We start from the raw sequence: 24,342 nt of genomic DNA, 5'->3' as shown, positions 1-24,342 counted from the left end.
AAAGAAAAAAAGAAATTGCAAAGAAATAGTGCAGTATTAGATGCTTGTAATGATTTATGTTTTGCTGTGACCTAATTTGATTATTCAGTAATTCTAAGACTATCGTGGTACTTTGGTATGATAACATTACACTTCCATCCTACGCATATTTTACCATTCACCAATATCATAATTTTGCAATAACTCTGATAAATACTCACCTGATTTGTAAATATTTATAGTTACCTGATAAAAGTGTACATTCTTGGTACTTAAAATAAATAATGAGTAAATAATGCAGCAATTGTTAGTTCAAATGGTAATTGTTTCACTTTTCCACATGTACTATGTCTTACAGACTGAGCCGCAGGAACCTTGTTATTGTGTTAAGTTATTGTGTTTGTTTACATACCTTCATCAGTTTTAAGTCATCAATGCTGACATTAGGCACGAGTACATTATCTGAAACAGCAGAGAAAAGTGAAGTTTAACTCTTTGTGCACATAGTGTACAAATGTTATGTGTTTGATATGTTTTAAGTCTGTGTATATACCCTTCTTGATTTCTGCTGTGTTATTCTGAGCAGAGTTGGATGTCTGGGCCATGTCTGAGCTGGCCTGCGGTGTCACACTGGTCTTCAGAGTGTCTCCTTTACCCTTTCCCTTCTTGTCGTTCTTTGAGCTTCCACTGGGAACATCTGCTATGTCGTTCTACAAAAAGGAAATTATAAATTTAGCTGGTAAGGGACACTGTTTTTATTGTATGGATGCAGGTGTATCTGAGTTAATGCTGGTCGGACCCAGTCAACAAGTTACAATTCTTTAAACCAGTATGGAGCTGGTATGTGTTGCTTCAGATGTATGCGTTTGTGGTCATGTGTACCGTGTCGATCCCCAATGCCTTCATCTGGTCAGCTCTTTTTTCTGCTATGGTCAAGAACTTCTTTGGGTCCGATAGGGCGTCCACAATTGCTGAAATGCACAAAACCACTTGTTAGTATTGTAAAGGGCAAAGAAAAGATTCATTAATAAAATCGGTGGATTGAGAGATTGTTTCTTTGACACATGTATAAGATAATATCCAAATATCCACTATGACACATTCAAAACTACTTTTAGGAACCATCTCTGATGTATTTAAAACAATATTTTGACTATAGTAACAAATTATATTTAGAAAGGTAGTAAACAAAGAGCGTTATCTTCAATGTCACTCCGCTCAAACAGATCTATCACAAAAGCTGTCCTCCCCTTGCATGATTAATTACGGCCTCATTATGCTGAGAGTATACTCGTCGAACTGGCCCTGGGGTGGCATCTAACCGGGTTTAATGAAACTGTTTCTTAGAGATGGATTATTTCTGAGCTCTTAATACAGTGATGTGTTTGCCAGGGAAGTGATTCTGGCAGCAGATCTTATGGAAGAAAGCTAATGGTTACAGTAATGGTTCCTCAGCACGAGCCCTTTGGCTTTATTTAATGACAACTCCAATTGTCCTACTCATTTGTATGCTTGTGCCTGTTTTAAACTGTCTATTACTGCAGATTCACTGTCATCATCATTTGCACCATGCCATTACTTTGAATGTTCAACCCAACCAAAGGCTGAAAGAAAGTGAGCGAGCGGGAGAGAGTTGCCCTGCTTGCCTTTTTTTTCCTTTCTCTCTCCTCCCTACAGGCTACAGAAACAACTTTATTATCGCTTAAGAATAAACTTATTATTATTATAAACTTAAAAACAAAGTGTCGGTATGAAGCAAACTTGTATTTCCGCATCAACACATCGTAGAACAAAAAGCAATAGACACAACGTTTTGTAATTAGTTTGTTCACGTTCGCCATACCTCCGAAGCCATCGGGCACGTAGGTCTTGAGGATGATTTGGCAGAAGATGGTGGGCAACGACAGGGGCTTGTTGCCCTCGTTCCTCAGCGAGATGTGGCGGTAGCCAGCTTGCAGGCCATCTAGAGGCAAGAGGCGCTGACCAATCAGCTTGTTGTTGTCGTCGTAGACGCCGATGCGCAGTACCGCTAAATCCGGTAAGATCACCTAGGAAGGAAGTAAGGAGGGATGGAGGAGAAAGAGACAGAATAAAAGGAAAAAAAGGTGGGTTGAGGAACGGGGCACAACAAAATGTGCAACAGGAAATAAAAATCACAGTTAGGAGGAGTAGGTCATCAGCCCTGTGGGAAGTCTACTTACAGCAACGCATTCTGCTCTGAAAATAAACAACAAACTACTTCACAGCCATTGCAGTAAAATGTTCTCTCTTTTCGAGCTAAAGCAGAAACGGCATCAGAAGGTCAAGGATGAAGCTGCAGTGGACGGTCACAGGGATACAGGAAAAAGGCACGATAGCGCAGCAGCACACAGCATATCTGACTACTGACAAGACCATCTCCACCGCTAGTAGAGTAAATCATGTGTGTGTGTGTAACGTGTGTGTCTTTGAATGAGCTTGCGTGCACACCCTTGGAAAACGGTGAGGGAGATAGTCTCAACTGGCCTTGTGTGTGGAGATAAGTGAACGACGAGAAGAGGGTGATTAATACCTAGACGAAGAGGAAGGTAGGCGATAAGACCGGAGAATACTCACGAGAGATGAATGGGTGGAAGCGGCCGTGCTTACGCAAACGTAGCCCGGCTGATGTGCTGCTGGTGTGTATTGTTCGCTCTGACTCATCTTGACAGTGTCATGTATGCATGCATGCAAAAGGTGTGGCAGTATCTGAGGGCATTTGTGTCTCTTTGAGTGCACGCAAAGATGTGAGAAATGAGCTTTGCCAGCAGCTCTGCTTGTGATGCCCCTCTGATATCGCTGTGTAAGTTTATATGTGTGTGTGTGCGAGCAGAGCAGCACTGCGGCAGGCTGTGATTGATGGTGTGTGTTAGGAAGCTGGAGTCACAGTCATGGCTGAGAGACTCCTCATTCTGCTGAGAGCAGCACTATTGCACACTATTTCTTTCTCTTTCGCTCCCTATATCTCTGGTTTTCCTCCTTTTATTCTATTCTTCTTCCTTCCTTCCTTTCTGTAAACCAAAACACAGGTAAACAATATGCCTCGTTCTTCCTCCTCTTGTCACCCTCTCTGTTTAGGTTTGTGATATTCTGCAAAGAACACAAGACAATCCCAAATCACTCCCTCAGTTGAAGTCAAGTTGAAGTTAGATTTTCAACCACCGAGTGAGTAGCTTTCATCACCACGAGACCTTTTCTTCAAATTCAAATCACGTCTGTCCTCCACCCCTCTTTGTTTTCTTTCCCTCCTATTGTTCCAACTACCGCAGCTTTCATCACAATGCAGACGGCATTCAAATAAGTGCAACACATTTGTTTTGCCTCACTGTATCCGTTATCACCACCTCCTCCGCTCCTTCCCTCGCCTCTCCCAACACCTCCTCCACGTCCTCCTTTCTACCTTTCTGAAAACAAAGGGCTCTTCGTTGTAGGCGGGGTTCAGTCCGTTGTTCATCACCATACGTGTGCGGAACTCCTTGCGGATGGTGTCCGTTGGCAGCCCGTACATGTCGACCTCAACATACGTGCCGATTTTCTTGTCCGACAGGAACTGTCCAGAGAACACCTGAAGTAAAGAGGAGGACGGCATGAGGAGTATTTTTTTACGTTGTAGATTTCACACGAATATTGAAATAATTCTGCAATTGGACCTTGTCGCAGTAGGTATGAGGTACAATGAAGCACCATCTACTAAAGTAAAGATATGTGTAATAACACCTATATGATACATCACTGTAGGTTTCTTTATATTTATAGGATTTAACAGTTTTGCTGCATGATTTAAGAGTCGGATGACCTGACCTGTACGCTGCAGGTTGCAGCGATGACTCCATCCACGGGCGTCTCTGAGAACGGGTCAAACATCCTGTCTGACCGCCGCATAAAGTCGGGCTTCAGCAGGTACCTGGCACGCACGCACGCACGCACGCACGCACGCACGCACGCACGCACACACACACACACACACACACACACACACACACACACACACACACACACACACACACACACACACACACACACACACACACACACACACACACACACACACACACACACACACACGATGGAGATGAACCAGGACATAGCACAAACAACAATCAATCTGCCTATTAGATCAAATGTGGGAATACTGATAATGTTAAAGACATACCGTAATCCTAATAATTAAATACGATGTTTCTAAAATACTTCACTTAAGCTCAAACAATATCTGGAGCGAGGATGTACAGCATGAGAAGGTACGAAGGCTTTGTGCGTGGGAGTGTGTGTGGTAACCCCGGGCCCAGCAGAGTGGCATTAGTAATGATGGTTGTCTACACGAGCCCTGATCTTCCCACATATGAGATTCCCAGCATTAGCAGTAAAATCTCTGCCTTCAGGGATGGTATTAGAGCCAAGGGACGGAGAAAGGAAGAGATAGATGACTGCAGAGAGCCTCAGAGGCGGTTAAGAGCAGCGCGCTTCCCCCAAAGCACTCATTGGCTCTCACGGCAGACAGTAGATACGGTCGCCTCTGGCAACCACTAATGAGATGTGACAAGCTTTAATTGATGAGCTTTTGGAGAACGGAGGGGTGGAAATGATCTAAGGACGGGAGTGAGGAGCCGTTCTCACCCGCAGGAGCCGTTGTACTCAAACTTTCCCTGGTTCAACTGCATAGCCAGATCTGAGAGAGAGAATGAGAGAAGTGTTTAGAATTCCTCACATTTCTCACACGGATATCAAATCTTAAAACTATTAAGTTCACATGCATTGGCTTCTGTGGAGCTTTTTACATTCGTCCTGACATCTCCCTCCCGCTTTCTCCCTCATAACTTAACCCTGCCTTCACAGAAGCTCCACCTCTTGTGTCACCCCCCTCCAGGCTCGCACATGCTCATCTGCCAGCAGGCCATATGGTCGCCCCCGTTTGCCTCTGGCCATGGGGCAGCAGCTGTTTTCCAACAGGCATCACTCACAGTATAGGTGTGTATGTGGCAAAGTCGACACGCGTTCGTGTGTGTATAACGGAGATAATCAGAGAGAAAGATAGATGAAGCGGAGTAGGAGGTGTGTGTGTATGTATGTGCGCACCTGCTCGGTTTCATGCATGCATAAACTGATGCTGCAAAATTACATGCACATTATTTGCAGAGACTAGGAACAAAATTTGTGTTATGTCTCCACAGGTGTGTGTGTGTGTGTGTGTGTGTGTGTGTGTGAGTATGCAAGACTTTGCTTTTTATGCCACAATATGGTGACATAAGTGAACATCAAGCAATGTGGCAAGAAATGCTTTTATTTAAAGACTTAGTTCACCTAAATCAGTCCAAATTAATTTACAATTAATTACAAATAATTTACATGTTGCTGTTGAGTATTTTGTATGCATTACATTGGAATGGTGAAATATATTTGTAAACCTTGGCCAAGGGTTTACAAATATACTATCTATGCTTGTACTATCCTAGTACTATATGCTATCAGAATGTAGTACTAGCAGTAAGTGAACTGACCATTTTAAATTCAAAATTCAAAACGGATCCTGAGTAAGTAGAAATGTCCTGGTGTATCGGTAATGAATCGGTGTATCGGGAGTGAAGCTTGTTGATTAGTGGGCGTGTTCATTTAGACACTTTCAATATGTGAGGTCACAAGTTTACTTCATGCTTAGATCAGAAGAACGCGTGTAACATGTATCTGCTACTTGACATGGGTGTGTTTGAGGTCAGAGGTCCCATGTTGTGTGCTGTGGTACCTGGGGTCTGGAAGTTGAGTGAGACCATCTGGCAGCCTGCGTTCCAGAAGATCTGAGGCATGTAATTACTGGAGTCCACCCGGCCCCCTTTGGGGTAGATACGGCTCATCTGACGCTTGTTGTAGCTGCACTGACGCTCAGGAAAATAAAAAAATGAAAAAGAGACGGGGAGCATGTGCGTTCCACACAGGCTGTAGGACTATTCTTAGTGTGAACAGCTTGGGTCAAGCAGTCCCACGAGAGAGAGAGAGAGAGAGAGAGAGAGAGAGAGAGAGAGAGAGAGAGAGAGAGAGAGAGAGAGAGAGAACGTTTGTGTGAATGTTGGTGTTAGGTCAAGTCACACTGGCCTCGAGAGGCCTCCTGTGCTTTTCTGAGAGCAGAGTGGAAACAAATATGGTGAAAAAACATCAGATCTGACCCATCATTCAGGTCTCATTTAGATGACCTCAATCTATTAAAACTCTAAATGTATTAGGTAACTACAAACAAGTAGCTTCTCGGTGGCAACGCAACTGTGCTCAGTGAAGGATAGTGGACGTCTAGTTAGCGGTGATAATAACAAAACATCCAAGGTCTTGTTGATTAAAGCTATAATACAATTTTATAATTTGTCAAATGGCAACATTAATAGGGAAAACCGCTCGTAGAGATGAATCTACAGAGGATCATCATCAAATTGGCAGTTCCTTTCCAACCCACACTATACACACTATCTGCTCGGCAGACACAGTTAGCAGCTAGCAGGTGAACGTAGTGGAGCGTTTAGCAGCTAAAGAACCACATATTTATCTCAGGAGTTGGTGAAAACCAAAACCAGAGCGAATAGGTGACCTGTAACCATGTGAAGATCACAGTAGCATGGATGCCTTCAATTTCAGTCACCTTGGATTTTGTTTATTATGCTAGAAAAAGAATGGTAATTAAATAAGTACTGTAACAATTAACTGTACATTTCAGATAAATGCAGCACAGCTTTGACTTGAAGCCCAAAGGATACTTGACAAACTCTATGGCGTTAGTCTTCAGATAGCCCAGACCGACAGACTCGTTAAAAGATGACATGTTATGGTGAATGTTCCGGTCTGAAAGACAGAGAAAAAGGGGAATGAGACGTGCTAATGGCATTTTTGCAACACATTTTTGCAACACAAAGAATATACAAAGATGCCAAGTGAATAGGTCGGTCCCACATCATCCATGTATTCATGAACAAGAAGCAGAAATGCATCAGGAGGAAGTCAAAGCTCACCCTCTGCCACATCGAAACTCTGGAACTTGACGGGCTGTGCGTAGTTGACCATTGCTGAGAGCCACGGGTGGATGTTGGTGGTGGCTCCTACATAAGTGTACTGAGCTATCAGAGCCTCTTCAGAGTCCTCCGCCTCTTCCACAGCCTGCAGGTGAGGGACAAACACATATTCACATACACGTAAAACTGGATTGGTCTGATGCATTAACCCAGATGTGTTTTTTCAGTCATGTGCTCGCCTTCTTGTTGTTGTCTTGGTCGGATGCTTCTGAGATATCTGTGGCGTCTGTTGCTTCTGTGGCTTCAGATATCTCGGTCACTTCATCGCCAGGCCCCTAAAAACCAACACAAAGATTACGAATCTCTCAAAAGTCATGTCAGAACTTCAGTTCTTAAATGACGGAAAAATCTAATTATTTTAACGAGTGTATCCTAAAAATTAAACATAATATCGAGTGATTTTAGAAAAAGACATTTCCGACGATTTTTACTTTACTCTTTTTAGTTTCAGTTTGCTTTTTTTTTTTTTTAATAACAGGAGGATTTGGGCCACATATACAGCATGTTACATTCATTTCAATAAAGTATATTGAATTGAATGTACACATAATGTCATGTTATCTTTAGAGTTCGCCCTTACGAGCCTTCATGTTGTATGTTCTATTTAAGTCTTAAAATTTTGAGAGTTTTGCAGATCTGTGTACTGGGGGATAATTGGCACAAAACATACTGTATGGATGCTCCATTCATACCACAAATGTAGGTAAAGATACTGAAGGAAGGAACCCTTTCTGAATCTCCCGTCTTCCCAGTGAGATCTAACGGAGGCCTGAGACATTACTGGTTCATTTGACAGTCTTCAAAGTGGCAGTTCACCTTCTTGATACCGTTGTTGTGTTCTTCTTTTGTCGTGCTGACTGCGTCACTCTGGGAAACACTGTTGGCCAATTTCTCAGTGGTCGCCTCTGACAAACTGCTGGGGGTCTCTGAATTCAAATCCTTCTCCTCAGCCTCCTTCTCTCCTACACACACACACACACACACACACACACACACACACACACACACACACACACACACACACACACACACACACACACACAAATCCAGACATTTATTCTGGAGCACGAATGTTCTGCTAATGTTAGAATTGGTTGGTATTTTTGCATGACTTGCTACATTATCTTCATTTGGACAAGCTAAATTAAAAGCCATTAAAATATGTGTTCATCTATTGTTTTCCATTCAAACATGATTGTTTCAAAGATCTTTGAGGTGTCATGATGTGTACATGTCAGCACAAAACGTCAACACATATGTGTACACACACACACAATCATTTAGCTGACCGTTCTCCGTGTCCTCTTCATTTTCCTCTCCCATAATGATGGCGGGGGTGTTGGTCTCTCCTGCCTCCATGTGTTTCTTAAAGGCCTCTAGCTGCTCTGTATGACACACACACACACACACACACACGTTAAACCATATTATGAGCATATGAGATTTAACTATTCAACAGACTGAGTTGTTTACGTACTCTGTTCAACTTCAGGTTTCAAGCGTTTGTTTTTTATGAGGATTTTGCGTTTGAGGTCGTTTGGAGAGGGTAAGGGGCGCCCCGATTCAATCTGCCAAATGGAACATAGTCATACATTTAAATGTAGAGGGCTATCATCCAAATTCAGTCAACTCTGAGAGACACTGAATCAGAGAGAGTATATTTACCGGGTAGTTTTCCAGAGGCTGTTTGAGGAGGAACTCACCGAAGCTCTCCTCACAATACTTGGCCATCTTGTACTGCTGTGGTTTACTGGTAATACACACAGAATGCATTGTGTCCACATACTGTATACGACTTACACGACTTAATAAAAATAGCAAAAACATACATTAACACCCTTGCTTATTACTAATTGAGCACATACCTGCAATGGTTTTCAAAGGACAAAATAACAGGATAGTCTGAGGTCACAAATGCTGTCTCTTTGATGGCTTGTATAACATCCTGTCGGAAGAGGAGGGGAAGGAAAAGAAGCAACATTAAGAAGGAAAAGGTAAGGAGGGCAAAGCTGTAATAGATGCAATGTCATACTCCCAACACAAGGGGGCAGGCACACCTTATGCAAAAGTATTGAAGCAGCCAGAAAAAGGTGTGTGTGTGTGTGTGTGTGTGTGTGTGTGTGTGTGTGTGTGTGTGTGTGTGTGCGTGTGTGCGTGTGTGTGTGTGTGTGTGTGTGTGTGTGTGTGTTTTCACCTTGAACAGGATGTCTGTGCACATGGCCTTGCCATGAGTGATAATGGGCTCCTGGTCCTCTCCTTTCCCATCCCAGCAGTCCAGCTCCACACATCTGCCCAGATGGAAAGCACACAGAAAGTGTTCATGCACTGCAGCCGTCCACTGATGATGCACACGTAATAAGTTTTACTATAGCTGTTACCCATTCAGAGCATGTGTGTGTTTGTATCCAACATCTTTTACACACACACATTTACTCACCTGCATCCAGACAGCAGGACCTGCCGGTACATCTCTACTGAAGACTTTCCTCCGAACTGTCGCCCTGTCAGGTAAGTGTTGTGGGAGGAACTGATGAAGTAGTGGGCCAGCGGCTGTTCCATTTCCTGGTACAGCTCCAGCCGATCCAAGAAAACTGGAGCATTTTCATCTGACATCAGGTACCGGCAGAACCCATCACTGGACATGCAGGCTGTGAAAGAATAAGGGGGGGCAAATTAACAGGATTGAGGGTAAATCTCAATATTCTTCATCATATTAGAATAATTGGTGGTGGCTACAGTGAACTTCCTTAAAAAAAGACCATACGGAAAATCCGCTCAGACGAAAAGCAGTTTCACAACTTTGTCAGTTCCTGACCGAAGTCATTTGTATTCATGAATTAGAATAAAGTTGAAAGAATTCCTCCTGGATATTTATATATTTTCTTAATAAATGCTGGCTTTTAAATTGGGATCGCTTACACTATGCAAATAACCTGACGCAACATACTGAAGTTGCAGAGGTACACCTGCAGATGGCAGCACAGCCTAAGATATCTCTACCTTTCTTCTTCAGCTCATCATCCCGCTCGTATTTCTCGATGATCTGCATGGCTCTCTTGGGGTCGTAGAACGGGAACAGGATCTCATTTAACCTCGGGTCACGCTGGTTCTAAGGAGCAACGCACACACATTTATCCGCAGATGTATTGTCAACACACAAACTTGAGCTGGGACACAAAACATCCACTTACACACATAGGCCTGGGGACAACTACAAACAGTGCTCACTTTAAGAACTGTAATTACCTAATTTTGTATAATAAAGTAAAAATAGTTGATTTTGATGTTGACTGTGGTCTTGAATGGAGAGCACTTGTGGGTATAAACAGGATTTCACAGACAAAATGTCATTATGAGATGTTGAAGGGAAGCGGTGAGCCACACTAACAGGTGCAGTGTTCTGCTTAAAAGCGAGGAAGTCGGAGGCATCTCTACTTTAGCAAAACAACAACAACATCATTATGATGCCAGTGCCCGCCCACAAAGCCACTTGGGAATTAATTGAACCGAAGCTTTGGCTCCATCGGGCGGCTCTACAGCGTGATGCACAGGACTGGGCATGAAGCGACTTCACAGTGGAGGGACCAAAGCAGGTTTATTCATCCAAACAGAAGGGCACAGCCACAGAAAACAAGAAGACACAGACGGGGCAGGAAACGAGACGAGCCGAGCAGGAAGCAACAGGATAAACCTCTACCCTCCCGTTGCCACGGCAACACCAATCAAACACGAGAAAGTATGGAAGAACATGGGGGATGAGGGCGGTAATGCAGAATAGGGGAGCTGGTGGAAGTTGCCCTTGCAGGTTGACTGGAGGTTAAATACTTTGTCCACCTCATTAATTGACTTTTAATGAGGGTCGGCTGATGTCCAGTCCGGGCCGGAGAGCAACTTCTTCCCAGAGCAGGGGGGTCAAAGCAGGGGGGGTTGCAGAGAGGGGGCGCGAGCAAGCAACACACAGAGAAGTTAATGAATAATAAAGAGCTTACTTCATTCAGAAAGCTGACTAACTGGTCTACAGTTAAATAATCAGTTTTGTTCCCATTGCTGCAAAGGAATTAATTAGAAGAGGAAGAAAAAAACAATGTTATGCCTCTTTAAAAAAAAAATAGACATCCCCCTCAGTCATTCACACAGTCTGTCAGTTAAAATCAGCAAGCAGTCTTTGAGGGTGATCATACTACAATGTTACACGTTTAGTAATAACATAATTAATGTTGAACTGTGGAAGCGGGTTAGGCTGTTCAGACATTGTTAGTGCAGCAGGCGCAGAAACATTTGTTCTGATTATTTCCAACAAGATGGAGTCGCTCACACTTTGGGAATATTTCAACAGTCACCGCTCTATGTAGGCACAGGGGAACATGGGTGAGAGCAAGGCTAGGGTGCTACTGTTAGAGGGTTGATCACTTTCTAGTATTCACTTTGAGGTATACAATCTGTTGACAACAATAAAAACAAAAGGACACTCACATGTTCTTGAAGAGTTCTTCTATGTCTGTGCGAGGGCAGATCTTCTGCGTGAGCGCGTAGAAAATGTCGTAGGTGAAATCTGATGGTTCGATCTCATCATTCTGTGGACGAGAAGCAAGTCGGCCGTTAGTTAACGCGAGAGCAAATAAACGTACGGTTTTAAGTGCCACGTGTGATCCGTCTGACCGCTACTGTCCACGGTCAGAGATGTCTAACCTTTCCACTCGGAAGGCCGAGATCCTTTAGAGCCTGGAAGATCCCCTTCTCTGTTTTTCCTGATGCAAACGTTCGAGTGATGCTGTAAAACGAGAGAGGAAGACGGAGGAAAGATGAAGAAGAGTTAGACAAATTAGAGTGAACTGGGTTGGCACAATAGACATGTTTCACCGATTTTTAGGTGCATTTTGAAGTAATGAATTAGAAAAGCCTCATTTTTTGTATGCTCACTTGAGCCTGTTTTTACATTTTGCCGGAAAAAGAGTTGATGTGTTAAATCGAATATGGAAAAGACTTCTGACATAGTTTGTATGACTGATCAGCTGTTCCTGCTATTGCCATAATTTTGGATCTATATTTATACACTGTCTTCATTTACAGACATGAAACATGTGAAAAATTGGCCATCAATCCATCTAGGACAAAAATTGGTCAAGGCGACTTGTGTCATTTCCAGTCGGTAACTTCTACTCTACCTCGTTTTCTGGGTGGATTACAGCCATCTGTAGCTCATAGGGCCAACTTCTCACCAAATTACGCTGTAGCAGAGTTTATTCGCTGAAGGAAACGCCCCTAATTTGCATTTCTTTCTTTTTTTGCGTCATTTTAAATGTCTGCTCATAATTTGCGCGACAATTGAATGCAGACATAGCTAATGGTTGACCAAACATCTCATTCATTTACACTTACCCTCTCACAGGAATCTTCGCATTCACATTGGTCTGGAAGCACATTCTCATCCAACTAGAGGAGAGAGAGGAATTCAAAAATCACATGTTAGTGCGAAAGTTTCATAATTATATAGAGAAAAACAAAACCTAAAAAAGAATGTATATAATTACTACTCACTGTTTCTTGAGGCAGGTCATCGGACAGACGTTGTTGGCCTTAAAGTTGTGAATCACAGACCTCAGACCCTCGATCCACTTCTGCAAACAACACAAGCAGCAGTGTGAAGTCTTAACACACGAACAAACCAAAGCCCACATACACACACACAGTAGCCCAGAGTGTACATTGTGTTTAGAAGCTAGTGCCTTTGGGGAAATAAACACAAGCAAATGAATTGCCTCCTAATTCACACACATGGGCGAGTGTCTTGACAGGAAAATTAGGAACACACACACACACACACACACACACACACACACACACACACACACACACAACTACTGCAAGTCCACAAGCAGCGATGGTAAACAAGAGACGACAATCTGAAAAGTTTTGACCCCTCTATCTCTGTGTCTCTGAATGTCTTTGATTCTAACTCCGTCTGAAAATGATGGCTGGCATTATTATAAAAACATTAAACAAGATAACGGGTGCAGTAGAGGTAGCCTGGTTGGGCATGTGGCCGTGTGTGTGTGTGTGTGTGTGTGTGTGTGTGTGTGTGTGTGTACATGTCCGCTGATGTAAATAACTCATCTCCCGAGGTCTGCTACTCAGGGCCACCTGCATGCTGGGAAGTGATGTTGGTGTCGTGGTGTGTTTGTGTGTGTTTGAGTGAGAGACAGAGAGAGAGAGGAAGAGAGAGAGAGGAAGAGGGGGGAATGCGGGGGGGCAGAAATGGCAGGAATAAATGTGTGGAGGACGAGGACATGAACCTGGATCTGCATGTATGTGTATGCGATTGTATATGTGTGTGTGTGTGCCTCCATGCTGAAGGCCGTTGTACAAATATCATGGCAGCCCTGTGGCAGGGAGCTCTCCAGAGCGCAAACATCGTTTATAACAGCCATCACTACAAAGACACACTTTCATGGGCGATGCATCAACACCAACGCTGCAGAGACAAATATCAGATCTCTGCCACCACAAAAACATGCATTTTCAGTTCGGTTCGACTCTGGCTGAGATTCTGAATTCTGGGGGACAATTTCTTTGTCAGAACTGACATCTTTAATAAATAAATAAACATAAACAATAAAAAGATAAATTCCTCAAGGCTGATTATTAATAGCTCTAGCTGTGCTTTGTTCCTACCAGTCGGCTCGTCTTACTTTTCTCAGCACCTGAATGATCCTCATAGACATATACCATGACATATAGATCCATACCAGCAACTAGTTATTTACTCTGCATTGACAGCCCTGAGGCTGAGAAAAACGACACTCACTTTATGTTTCCATAGTGCTTTTTCTTGCTTTGGCTCTGTGTCTTTCAATTAATGCTCAGCCTTTTGGGTCGCACTGGATTTGTCACTAAATGGAATATAGATACTTTTTTACGGTTTTCTTTACAATGTCGAATGATAAAGATGGCTTTTCATTTTCAAATCCCATTAAAAATGTATGTTATATATTATTTTAGTTCAGTTATTTCCTACATTGCTTGCCCAAAACTATTCCAACACATCAATGAGTCACACATGTTTCTTTATCATGATGAACATGGGCAGTGGATTTTGAGTCAATCCCACATGCATACGTCCAAAATAGTCCCCAACAAACGGGTACTGCTTAGACCCTTTAAAAAAAATGAAGCTATTATTTTTGTTTCTGTTGAAAAGATTTACATCGTCAACAGGAACAAATGGGTTGGTTGAATGGTTTTGGTCTTTTCAGAGGATTTATATAGAATGATGCTCACCTCGTCTTTTGAAGAATTGATTTCAATTCTTCTTGTGTAAAGCATCACTACTAACAGTGCAATTATTTCATCTGAGAAGTGTCAAACTCCAAATCCGGATCAATTCGGCTCCGGGAAATTGAAATTGAATCTACACGTAGGGTTGTTTACTGTGGGCTGTACAGGATGTGTACAATGTTTGGAGGTTTGCCAGCAGGAGTTATCAATAATAATGTCTGCTGATTAAGAGAGAGAGAGAGAGCGAGAGAGAGAGAGGGGTGGAGAGGTACAGACGGATTTCTTACAGCGCTTTTACTTTGATGTGTGAAGAAAAAAGAAAGAAAAAGAGAGTTAGAGCGCGAGACAGAGAGAAAAGAGAGCGAGAAAAGACGAAGAGCGAGACAAAAAGGATACAAAATAACAAGTGCAGGAGGCACACAGGGAGGTAGAGATGGGGTGAGACGCTCAAATGACTCATTCTCAATCTGTCTGTTTGTCAGAGTGAATCAATGACAGATTTGCTCTGTGTAGGAGTTAGCATATGAACCATTCACCTGGCAATTTGCTTTGTTTCTGAAAAAAAACATTAAAAGATCTGCCGTGTCAGGGTTCTTTTAGCCTTCATACTGTTTGATGCAGAATTAATTAATATGCTGAACAGAGTTTACATCTGCTTTGTTTCCAGATCACGTATTTGTTGTCTGATTGTCATGAACACCCCCCTTAAAGAAGTAGATACACACATACTATACAAGTTAGATTTGACCAATAACGCACCGACTATGGCTGTGAAAAGAACAATTGTTGCGGAGTACTTCCCCACTCTTAAGTGGTGGAAAACACAGTGGATGCAAGTATTTACCCTGGCTGTGTCCGGGTTCTCCGCCACCATGAACATGAAGTTGAGGTTGACCAGGTCTGTGCCGCTGCAGATGCAGATGATGCAGCCCTCCAAGTCCGCCTCCGTCTTCCCGAGGGCCTCGAACGATGACAAGATCTTGGGGTCCTGAGAAAAAGAGAAAGCAAGTTCAGTAAAACGGCGTCAGCTTCTCTGTACGTTCCCAATACCCACACTACCACACTAATGGGTATGCTAGAAAACTATTTAATATGTCCCAATACATAGTATGTCTAACGCAGTATGGCAAAAAGAATAGCAGGATATCGTACTGCACCCGGCTGTATGTTAGCCAACATGCCTTTCTGGACATTCTAATCGACAATCCTCTGGCAGATGGTCACAGTTCAAGGTGAAATGTCACGACGAAGTGTCCAAAATGAACACATACTGTATGCACAGTACGTACTTTGAAACGCAGCTGCAGCTGTGCTAGAAGTACAAATAAGAAGTGATTTGGAACGAAGGACAATGATGAAGGAGATGAAGACAGAAACGGAGAAAATAAGATAGAAAACAAGTGAGAGGTAAAACCGTGGTGTCGGCCGTCCAGGACGGTCCCAAGTTGAACAGCTTAGAACTGAGAAGAGAAAATGGAAGAAAGATGAAGGGAGATTTCGATCTCCTCCTTTGGTATTGTTGCCGTAAAAGAAAACACAATGGGAAGGAGTTTAGAGAGACGGCAGTTGAAATGTTTGGTGGTGCTGTGGATAAGACTCAGGGTGTTGAAAAGAATGATAAACATTATGAATCATGCATGGGAGACTTTTGAAGCTCGGCTTAAAAGGGATACATTAACATATTATAATAGTAAATTCAAAAGAAATCTTAGCAGCTTGAAAAGTTCCACTAAATCCAGACGTGGATGTGTTCAACGGTGCTGGAAAGCAGACACCCCTTTACTGGAGTCGGTAGTGTGATGAACCCTCCCTTCCACTAGGGGTCTGGGTCCTGTTTGCTCTGTGTTTTGTCTTTCAGGCTGTTCATCAGCTGATGAGTTTGACTGGCTGGCTGCTCTCCTGTGGTCGACACTACAGCTGATTTGTTTCGTTTGTTTAAGTTAGTTGTGTTATTCTTTAAATAAATATTTATATATATTTATCTCTTTTAACTTGTCTGATCTCCCATCCATGTTGCAGTCTCTGAGCCAGTAAGTCAGTCAACGTGAGGAGGATTGACTCAAAGGACGTCAACGGGTCAGCTCTGTTCTGTTAAGTAAATGTGCAGAATTTAACTTCACTCAAAGGCGAAAACCAATCACCAGTTAAGACACTGGTTGTCTTTTATGTTGTTATTTCACATCGTTTGGAGCCGTATCATCGACACATGCCAGGCTACATAAGGTCGGCTTCTATTCACTTTGCTCATGGATACAAATACAAAAAACAGTTTGGTGTCTGGGTTTTAATGTCTGGACAGGACCCTCGTGATGTCTGAGATCGGAGGATGAAACAAAGAAAATCAACAGGTTTCAGACAGCAAAATTGATTAATTGATGATTGAGAACTTTTCTTTTCAATGTTATCTTGACAACCAAAAAAGAATAACAAAAAGCAGCAAATACAGACTGCTTTGGATCCTGATTGAGCGCACATAATGAAAGGCAGTAAGTGTTATATAATTGAGCTATATAAGAAAAATCCCATTAGGGAAATGTGCAAAATATTTGACACGTTATATTAACCTCAGAAACCATTTACATGTGCTTGAGCATTATCTAATTCTAGAACAAATATGAAACCAGCATCATGCACTTAAGAATAAGACTGTAAAGCTGTATTTGATACATTTAAATTACTTGATAAGGCGCTAAATTTAAGGCAAAATAATTTCAAACAATTTCAACAATGCTGAAAAAGTAAATAGCTCTATTTACACTCTCCTATATGTTATTACACAAACATTTAAAGACCCGTAGTACCAGGCTCCTCAGGACGATCTACAGTCCTCACCACAGGACTGCAAACTCCTGTTTAGTGAGACAGAAATCATTGAAAACATTCTCTCGCCACCAAAAACCAGGCACGACTGCTCCCTCCCATGTTTTCAGATTTCCGTCGGCCACCATTGTCACCGGGGGAAGTGCGTAATGTTTTTGTGTGTTTGTATGATTGAATTAACAGCAACAGGCAACAGGCTGAGCCGTTTTAAAACCCCAGCCAGTAATCATCCAATGCCATTCATCCTTTCTCGCTCATTGGATTATCTGAAACGGCTTTCGGGAGCTTGTGTAACTGCGTTAGCCTCTGAAGAGAAGCCCCGGTGCTCTCGGGCGTTCTTCGTCTGCTACTTGCAGAATACTATGCGCTACACACACACAGGAGGAGCTGCAGTGTCTGTATACGTGCCCTTACACATGTACATACACACAGCAAACAGACCCCCTCCTGCTGTCAACACAAGCTGGTAATGCTTATGTACACGTTACACATCAGTATCTCCGGTCAGGTGTTTGACAGGCTTGCGTCATAATTACAGACAGGAGTCCACAGAAGTCATCTGGTCTATAAGGTGCAATACTACGACATAATGCGTCCCCGTCCAGGCTAAATATGAATCAATATTTAATTCACTGAGAAACCGTACAGGTTTGTGTGTACCAGCTCAAAACATCGGTTGCCAGCTGCTCTGAAAATGCACAACAATGCAGCTGCTTTGTTCACATTGGCTATTTCTAGATCCGTTTCCTATTACAGGACGAGGAAAGGTCATTCTGACAGACAGAACGACTTATACCTGAGAGAATTTGATCCCACAGTGTGAACTCCTTAACCCAGTTGTCCTCTGACAGCCCATCATAATAGGACCGGAAGCACAATGTCTCATTATTCCTAAAAAGCACACAGACAAAATCACTTTTTATTATTATTTTTTTATTCAGATAGAACCTGCAGCTAAACCCAGCCGGGGTGGTATAAATATTGATGAGTACAATATTTTATGTTTACGTTCTGCTAATGCCCCCGGTGGATCCGGGAGAAACTCAACTGAGAGTCCCAGATCAGTCAGTCGATTGAAAGAATGCGCCGCTGCAGCTAATTAAAGCATGAATAATGCACCCGACGTGGCAATCTCCCCAGATTTTATTTTACCAGGAGAGTGACTGAAACGCTGGGTGGTGTGTGTGCGGAGAGCGCGAACGTTGTAAAAACCGAAGCGGGGAAATTGTCTTTCCCGAGGTCTCACCTTTGGCACAGCACCAACGCGGATACTGTTGATGAGGGAACACTCGAGTACCTGGCCTTCCTGCAGGAGAGATGACAGAAAGATGCGGAGAAATTAAGTACACAGAGAATATGATAGCAGGAGAGGGATGGGGAGGGGGAATAAGAAAGACAGATGGGTCAAGGGGCATTTTGTTTGTTTTGCAATAATTTGGTTATTATGCAACACTTCCACATCTTTCTCATAATCAAGTTCCCAATTCCTCATAACAGAACATGTCTTGTTTATCGCCGTCAGATGGGGCGTTATAACACATCGGTTCAATTTGGGAGTTTAATTCCCAGAGAGGTGGCCTGCAGTCCCCTGCAGCAGCACACAGGATGAGCAGGTGTAAAGAATGCAGAGAAAGATATTTGTTTTCCTGTTGAGCAGCGGACGTCGACTGGAACGAATTACCTTTATTCTGCCCTTGTGGATTTTAATATCATACTTGCATGATCTGAAAACAACTGGAGGGGAGGAAATCAATCTAAAAAATATACTTTGGAAAACAGTCATCAGTGAGAATTTGTAGGCCTTGATGGTCAGGTGTTATATTTTTCTTATTTACTCAATATCGCACACATTTTTTCTGTCATGGTGACAAAACACTGTTGTTTTTAAGTGTCAGACTATTTGTGTCCTGTTTCAGCTGTAACTACAAATACCCACAAGCCACTGAGCGTTCCTGTAAAATTTGCCTAAAACACCTATCCAGTACTACCCAAAGTAAATAGCAAGCTGTACTTGAACCATTTGGAGTAAATGCATGGTCTTGGTCTCTTTTGAAAGGTAACACTCTGAACCCCCCCCTCCTCAATAGAATCACAAACATTTCTTTGCAAATAGATGCCTGCAGATGACTATAAATGGGACTTATGAACTGGAAAACACAATGGGACCATAGTATGAAGCCTTATCTAGTCAAAGTAAAAAGCAGATAACAATCCCACAGAAAATTAATATTTTATACATGTCTTTCTAATGTTACGTCTAGGCAGTTTGCCATTTTGAGACTGCAAAGAACCCAGAGTATTTATGATGTATATACTATATACAAAAAGGCTTATAGTCTTGCAAACTTATATAGGTACTATTCATATTTACTACCGGTATTGCTGACACAGAGTAAATGAAGTATAAATGCATTTTCGTGCTTATTCAATGACAAACTGCAGGTTCTGTCTGCAGCTGTCTGTTCTCATGAAGCCCTGTTCTGCTAATCCCCACCCCCTCATGATTGTATTCGTTTTTTGCGCAATTTCATTGGCTATATAAACGTATGTCATCCGAGCCGTATGACGTGACAGGCTTGACCCATATCTGGAAGAAGAGGCAGACCCTGTACTGCCGGGATCCTTTTTTAATGTGTACGGCAACATCTTTATGAGTCAGTAGAGTACAGGACCAATACCGGTACATCTGTAGTTCTTATTCAAATGTACTTGTTATATAAAAGGTTAACAAAGAAGGTTAACAAACATGTCACTGGATGTTGTAGAACAATACCAGAACGTATATTACTCTGTTTCTGAATGTTCAGTACTTTGATGATGTGTTACAAGTTTTACACGTTTCCAGGGACAAAGGAATGTGAGAATAGCCTTTTTACGACGAAATACAAAAGCATTCTACTTTGGAGGACGAGAAAATACACGAACACAAAGAGGTGGCGATCATACCTTTCCTTCACTCTTCCAGCAGATGAAAAAGCCATACTCGTCCACCCTCATCTGACAGTTGGGCTCAAAGATGAACGGGTCCTGCAGAGGGGAAGGAAATATTTATAAGAGAAGGGGCTTCATCAGTCACAGTGTTTTACTTGACATGAGAAGACATTAAACAGTCAACCTGTTAAACACACGGAGCTTCACAAACAGATGCAGCTAATTCATTTCCTAAGATGTACCTGATTGTCCAAAGACACACACACCCATGTTGCGAGTAGAGGAGATGAAACCTTTTGCTCGGGCAAACATGTGAGATATAATATATATGTGATAAGTGATATAAATGTGACTGCTATGAACTGTTAAATGCAAACATCCTCTGGCTGCGCGTTAGGGACAGATGACAACCCCGGGTGAGAAGCACGTGTGTTTGAGCAAGATTAAAAGTGTGTTCGCCCAGCCACAGTGATGCTGCTGCAAACGCACGCACGCACGCACGCACGCACGCACGCACGCACGCACGCACGCACGCACGCACGCACGATGTTGCTTCCATGAGACACTGCTGCGGGTAGGGCTAAGCAAGCTTTTATTTGGCCATATCGTGTCTTCTAAAACCATCATAAAAAACTATTGAACAGTCTAATTTCCATTATAAGAAATTGTAAAATGGCTCTAAGTGCAGTTAAAAGCTGGACTCTTTCATCTGGATTGGGCTCGACAAGGGCTTCAGTGTCACACAGTGAAGCCAACTCAATGAAAGAGATGGTCCCAAATGAGCCCCGACTGTTTAGACCATGCAGCAAGCTACTGTTACACCATCAAACGGCTTCTTCTTGTAAAACTAAAAGCTTTATGGGAACACTCCGTCTTTCCACACGCAGAGGAACAATTAGGCTGAAGCTTCAACCGTCTTTGGGTGGACGTGGACGGAAAGACATACACACCGAGTTGTGGCAGTCCAGGTCCCACTCAACATGTGTACATTCCTTCCTAAGTGTCTTTGTAAGTGCAGCCCAGCGCGTCTCTCTCGTTCGGTCCCCTTCGTACATTGATCACTGCCACAATGACAGCAACCACAAACCCATTAGGTCTACGTTATTAAGTTAAGCCTTAAACACACACACAAGTTTGTTTACGTCTGCAAGAGCATCAAGTGGATGTAAAACACTCCACTCGCCACACTCTTTTTTGCGTTATATCCTAGTTTTGCAATCAGCCAAGTACATTTATTTTTTATGTTACAATTCACAATGCACGTTATAATAATGCACAGAGAGCAAATGCCCACGCACTGCATGTATAATAGGCCCATGTTGCCCAACAGTCAACTTCAGAGTACAACTGCTTTCTAATATTTGTTGTTATATATATATATATATATATATATATATATCCATTTCATGGATGGAGCGGATCGTTTTTTAGGCATTTTACACTCAAATCAAAATGACTAAACCAATAGTGGGAACTGATAGCCTACGTAGGAGTTACAGTAACATCAATCAATATTACAACACATTTTGAAAGAAAGAAAAGATTAAAATGACCAACAGAAAGCATTGATTCTGTTTTCAGAGTCTCCACATCTCGGCCTTCATCAACTGTCTGTCATTATGAGGCTGTTTAGTTCCCATGGAAACCAAACACCGGCCAGATCTTAAGTGATTGATTTCCAACTAATGAGACAATAAATTAAACACACATACACAGACAAACACACAGTGATCAGTCATGCTGACAGCCGAGGGACCTTTAAAGATCTCCTTGACATCTGACCCCAAGACAAAAACTAATACATTCTTGTAAATCTATAGCTAATAAGTATCTGCCAATGCACTGTACCATGTAAAAGCTACACAGAAAAATCATCCACCACATTTAGTCGGATAACAACTGACAAACGAGCAACATTAGAAAGACACAAGAAGAAAATGTTAGCAAAAAGAACTAGCACCGCTAGTTGTTGTGAAAAATATCACAACAAAGCATTCTGGAAAATGAAAACACTCTCACAAATAGCCCATGTTGTGTATTGTTTGTGCAATGATAAGAGGTCCCCTATAAAGTGTTGAATTGCACTGTAAACTATGTATTAACACACACACACACACACACACACACACACACACACACACACACGCACACACACACACGTACACACACGCACGCACACACACGAAATACACGAGGGCCCCTACGAAATATAAGTTTGCCCCTGATATCACTAGGAGAGGGGCAAAAAATGCCCCCCAAATTGCCTCTAATAATTATGATAATTTAATGAACTCGTCAAAAACATCGTAGCCTATAAGACCCGGTCCAGTTGCCATAGGATGTTTTCAATTTTCGCCCTGACTGATGTTGCGTGTGCGGAGTTCGGCTTTTGACAAAAAAGCCAAGATTCGGCAATTGTGCAAGCGCGATTGTGCAAGGCAGCAGGCTCATTTTTGGGTACAAGACACAAGCACTTTGGCTCGTTTCTATAGAACCCGGAGCAGGAGAGCTACTCTGGTGCTCCTCGCAGGAGAGCGAGTGCTGCAGTCTTCACCCTGGGAGCGTTTCAAAGACGCTCTGCTTTCCACGCCACATATTTTTCGACTCTCTCTGTCCACTGGTGTGAGTGGCTCAGCCATGTCATGCTGGTAAGCAGATTTCCCCGTGTGTGTATTTGTATGTGTGGACACATGAGAGGGTCTGATAAAGAGCATGTCTGTGTCTGTGGGTGGACTCTCCGTACGTCATTCCCATCGACGCAGATGTCCCCTGCAGGCATCGTGTTTGCCGGGCGCAGGCAGCAGAGCGGTAGCACACGGAGGAATTTTCTCCAGAAGCATGCCGGCCCAGTTTCACGGCTCACTTTGACACGGCTGTGGATTTGATGATGCTTTTCCCCTACTGTCGCAAACAGAGAGGACTGATGTGTGCGCATGTGTGTGTATGACACACTTTGCCTTTGCTCGGCAAATGTCCTAGCTGACCTGATTAAGTTAGTCCGAGGAAACGTGGGCAGAAAGACAGGAAGATACACACGGGGTCAGATGTACACACAGTGTACACACAGTGTACTGCAAGATGGATATCTGGTGACACTTTTGCTCTTGGAAAATATTTGTTGAAATCATTTCTAATTATATTGTTCTTGGATAGATGGGCAATATATAAGCGGTATTTTTCCACATTTTCTACCGATTTCAAATCACACTACTCAACTCCCCTTCCACCTATAATAAATCTACATACCAATGAAGAAAATTATTTGATAGTTGATGTGTAAATACAAAGAACACATTCGCTCACCGCGATCTCTTGTGTGCCGCTGCAGACGAGCGGCCACCATGCCTACTTCTAGAGCTCTCACTACAACGACGACGTATCGGGTTATGCAGGGGACGCCTCTGCTACATTATCTGTGTGTGTGTGTGTGTGTGTGTACGCTAATGAATGATAGGATAGCAGGGGGGAGGCGTCATTAAGGGTGACGGATGATAGAAGGACATAGCAAATAACCTGGAACAACAAGGTTATTGACAAACTCGTACAGCGTGCATCACAGGCCGAGCCTTCCCGCACTCATCAAGGACTAAATGTGTTATTATTAAACAATATATAAGCCGGTTAGGAGGCTGATTATTTTGACATCCTGAGCCGTTATATTTGTGTAACGCAATGTAGAAACCTCATGAGGAACCAAAGATATGCAGCATTTTTACCTCATCAAACCTATCGAAGGAGGCGCCCTCCTGCATGAACTCCGGCAAGTGCTTCTGCCAGTTGAACTCGTAGGATTTCGTCATGGCTGCTCAGAAACCTGAGAGACAGAGGAGAGACAGGCACATGCAGAGAGAGAGAATTAGTGAAAGCTCTGCAACAAGCAGGCACACTGTAAGTGTTGTGAACATGGAGAACGCATCCTATGGAAACACACACAGTGTGTCTTCTTCTTTCCTCCTTATAGCCACTGTACTACACGCAAAACCATTTACCAACAAACAAGATCTGATATGCAAGATTTGTGGATCATTTGGGGGTAAAACACACATGTTTAACTCAGATGTTCAAAAACTTGAAATGTTTTGATGACAAATACTGAATCACAAATAATAAACAGTTGGTCCAGTTTGCCCGAAGGAGGACATGCTGATAAACATGTCACAGCTTTACAATAGTTGTTTGTGGCTTTTATTAAGATGCACTGTGTAAAAACTAGAAAGGGGAAAGGCAGTAAACACGTTCTGTCGTTGCACAGAAAGGTCAAAACTCAAAT

The 24,342-nt window shown here is 42.7% G+C and overlaps 1 protein-coding gene across 1 annotated transcript in view; it reads right to left on the bottom strand.

Annotated features, from left to right (window-relative positions):
* Positions 1-23,872, bottom strand: part of plcb4b (phospholipase C, beta 4b) — a gene marked incomplete at its 5' end in the record, with an annotated part of 29,995 nt that extends 6,123 nt beyond the window's left edge. Inside the window, 28 exons of the mRNA XM_079216290.1 lie at positions 392-441; positions 533-689; positions 862-950; positions 1,823-2,027; positions 3,398-3,562; positions 3,799-3,901; positions 4,615-4,666; positions 5,738-5,862; positions 6,735-6,819; positions 6,987-7,131; positions 7,226-7,321; positions 7,863-8,008; positions 8,336-8,431; positions 8,524-8,614; positions 8,712-8,796; positions 8,912-8,991; positions 9,241-9,334; positions 9,484-9,694; positions 10,047-10,155; positions 11,036-11,093; positions 11,520-11,620; positions 11,736-11,817; positions 12,426-12,479; positions 12,585-12,664; positions 15,166-15,309; positions 18,388-18,447; positions 20,088-20,168; positions 23,789-23,872. Of these exons, the coding sequence (XP_079072416.1) occupies positions 392-441; positions 533-689; positions 862-950; positions 1,823-2,027; positions 3,398-3,562; positions 3,799-3,901; positions 4,615-4,666; positions 5,738-5,862; positions 6,735-6,819; positions 6,987-7,131; positions 7,226-7,321; positions 7,863-8,008; positions 8,336-8,431; positions 8,524-8,614; positions 8,712-8,796; positions 8,912-8,991; positions 9,241-9,334; positions 9,484-9,694; positions 10,047-10,155; positions 11,036-11,093; positions 11,520-11,620; positions 11,736-11,817; positions 12,426-12,479; positions 12,585-12,664; positions 15,166-15,309; positions 18,388-18,447; positions 20,088-20,168; positions 23,789-23,872 (2,928 nt within the window). The remainder of the gene's footprint in view (positions 1-391; positions 442-532; positions 690-861; positions 951-1,822; positions 2,028-3,397; positions 3,563-3,798; positions 3,902-4,614; positions 4,667-5,737; positions 5,863-6,734; positions 6,820-6,986; positions 7,132-7,225; positions 7,322-7,862; positions 8,009-8,335; positions 8,432-8,523; positions 8,615-8,711; positions 8,797-8,911; positions 8,992-9,240; positions 9,335-9,483; positions 9,695-10,046; positions 10,156-11,035; positions 11,094-11,519; positions 11,621-11,735; positions 11,818-12,425; positions 12,480-12,584; positions 12,665-15,165; positions 15,310-18,387; positions 18,448-20,087; positions 20,169-23,788) is intronic.
* Positions 23,873-24,342: the final 470 nt, after the last annotated feature.

This window comes from Taurulus bubalis (genome assembly GCF_910589615.1).
Source record: "Taurulus bubalis genome assembly, chromosome: 3".
Lineage (NCBI taxonomy): Eukaryota > Metazoa > Chordata > Actinopteri > Perciformes > Cottidae > Taurulus > Taurulus bubalis.
Note: the sequence above shows the minus strand (reverse complement) of the source record. Positions and strands in the feature narration are given on the sequence as shown.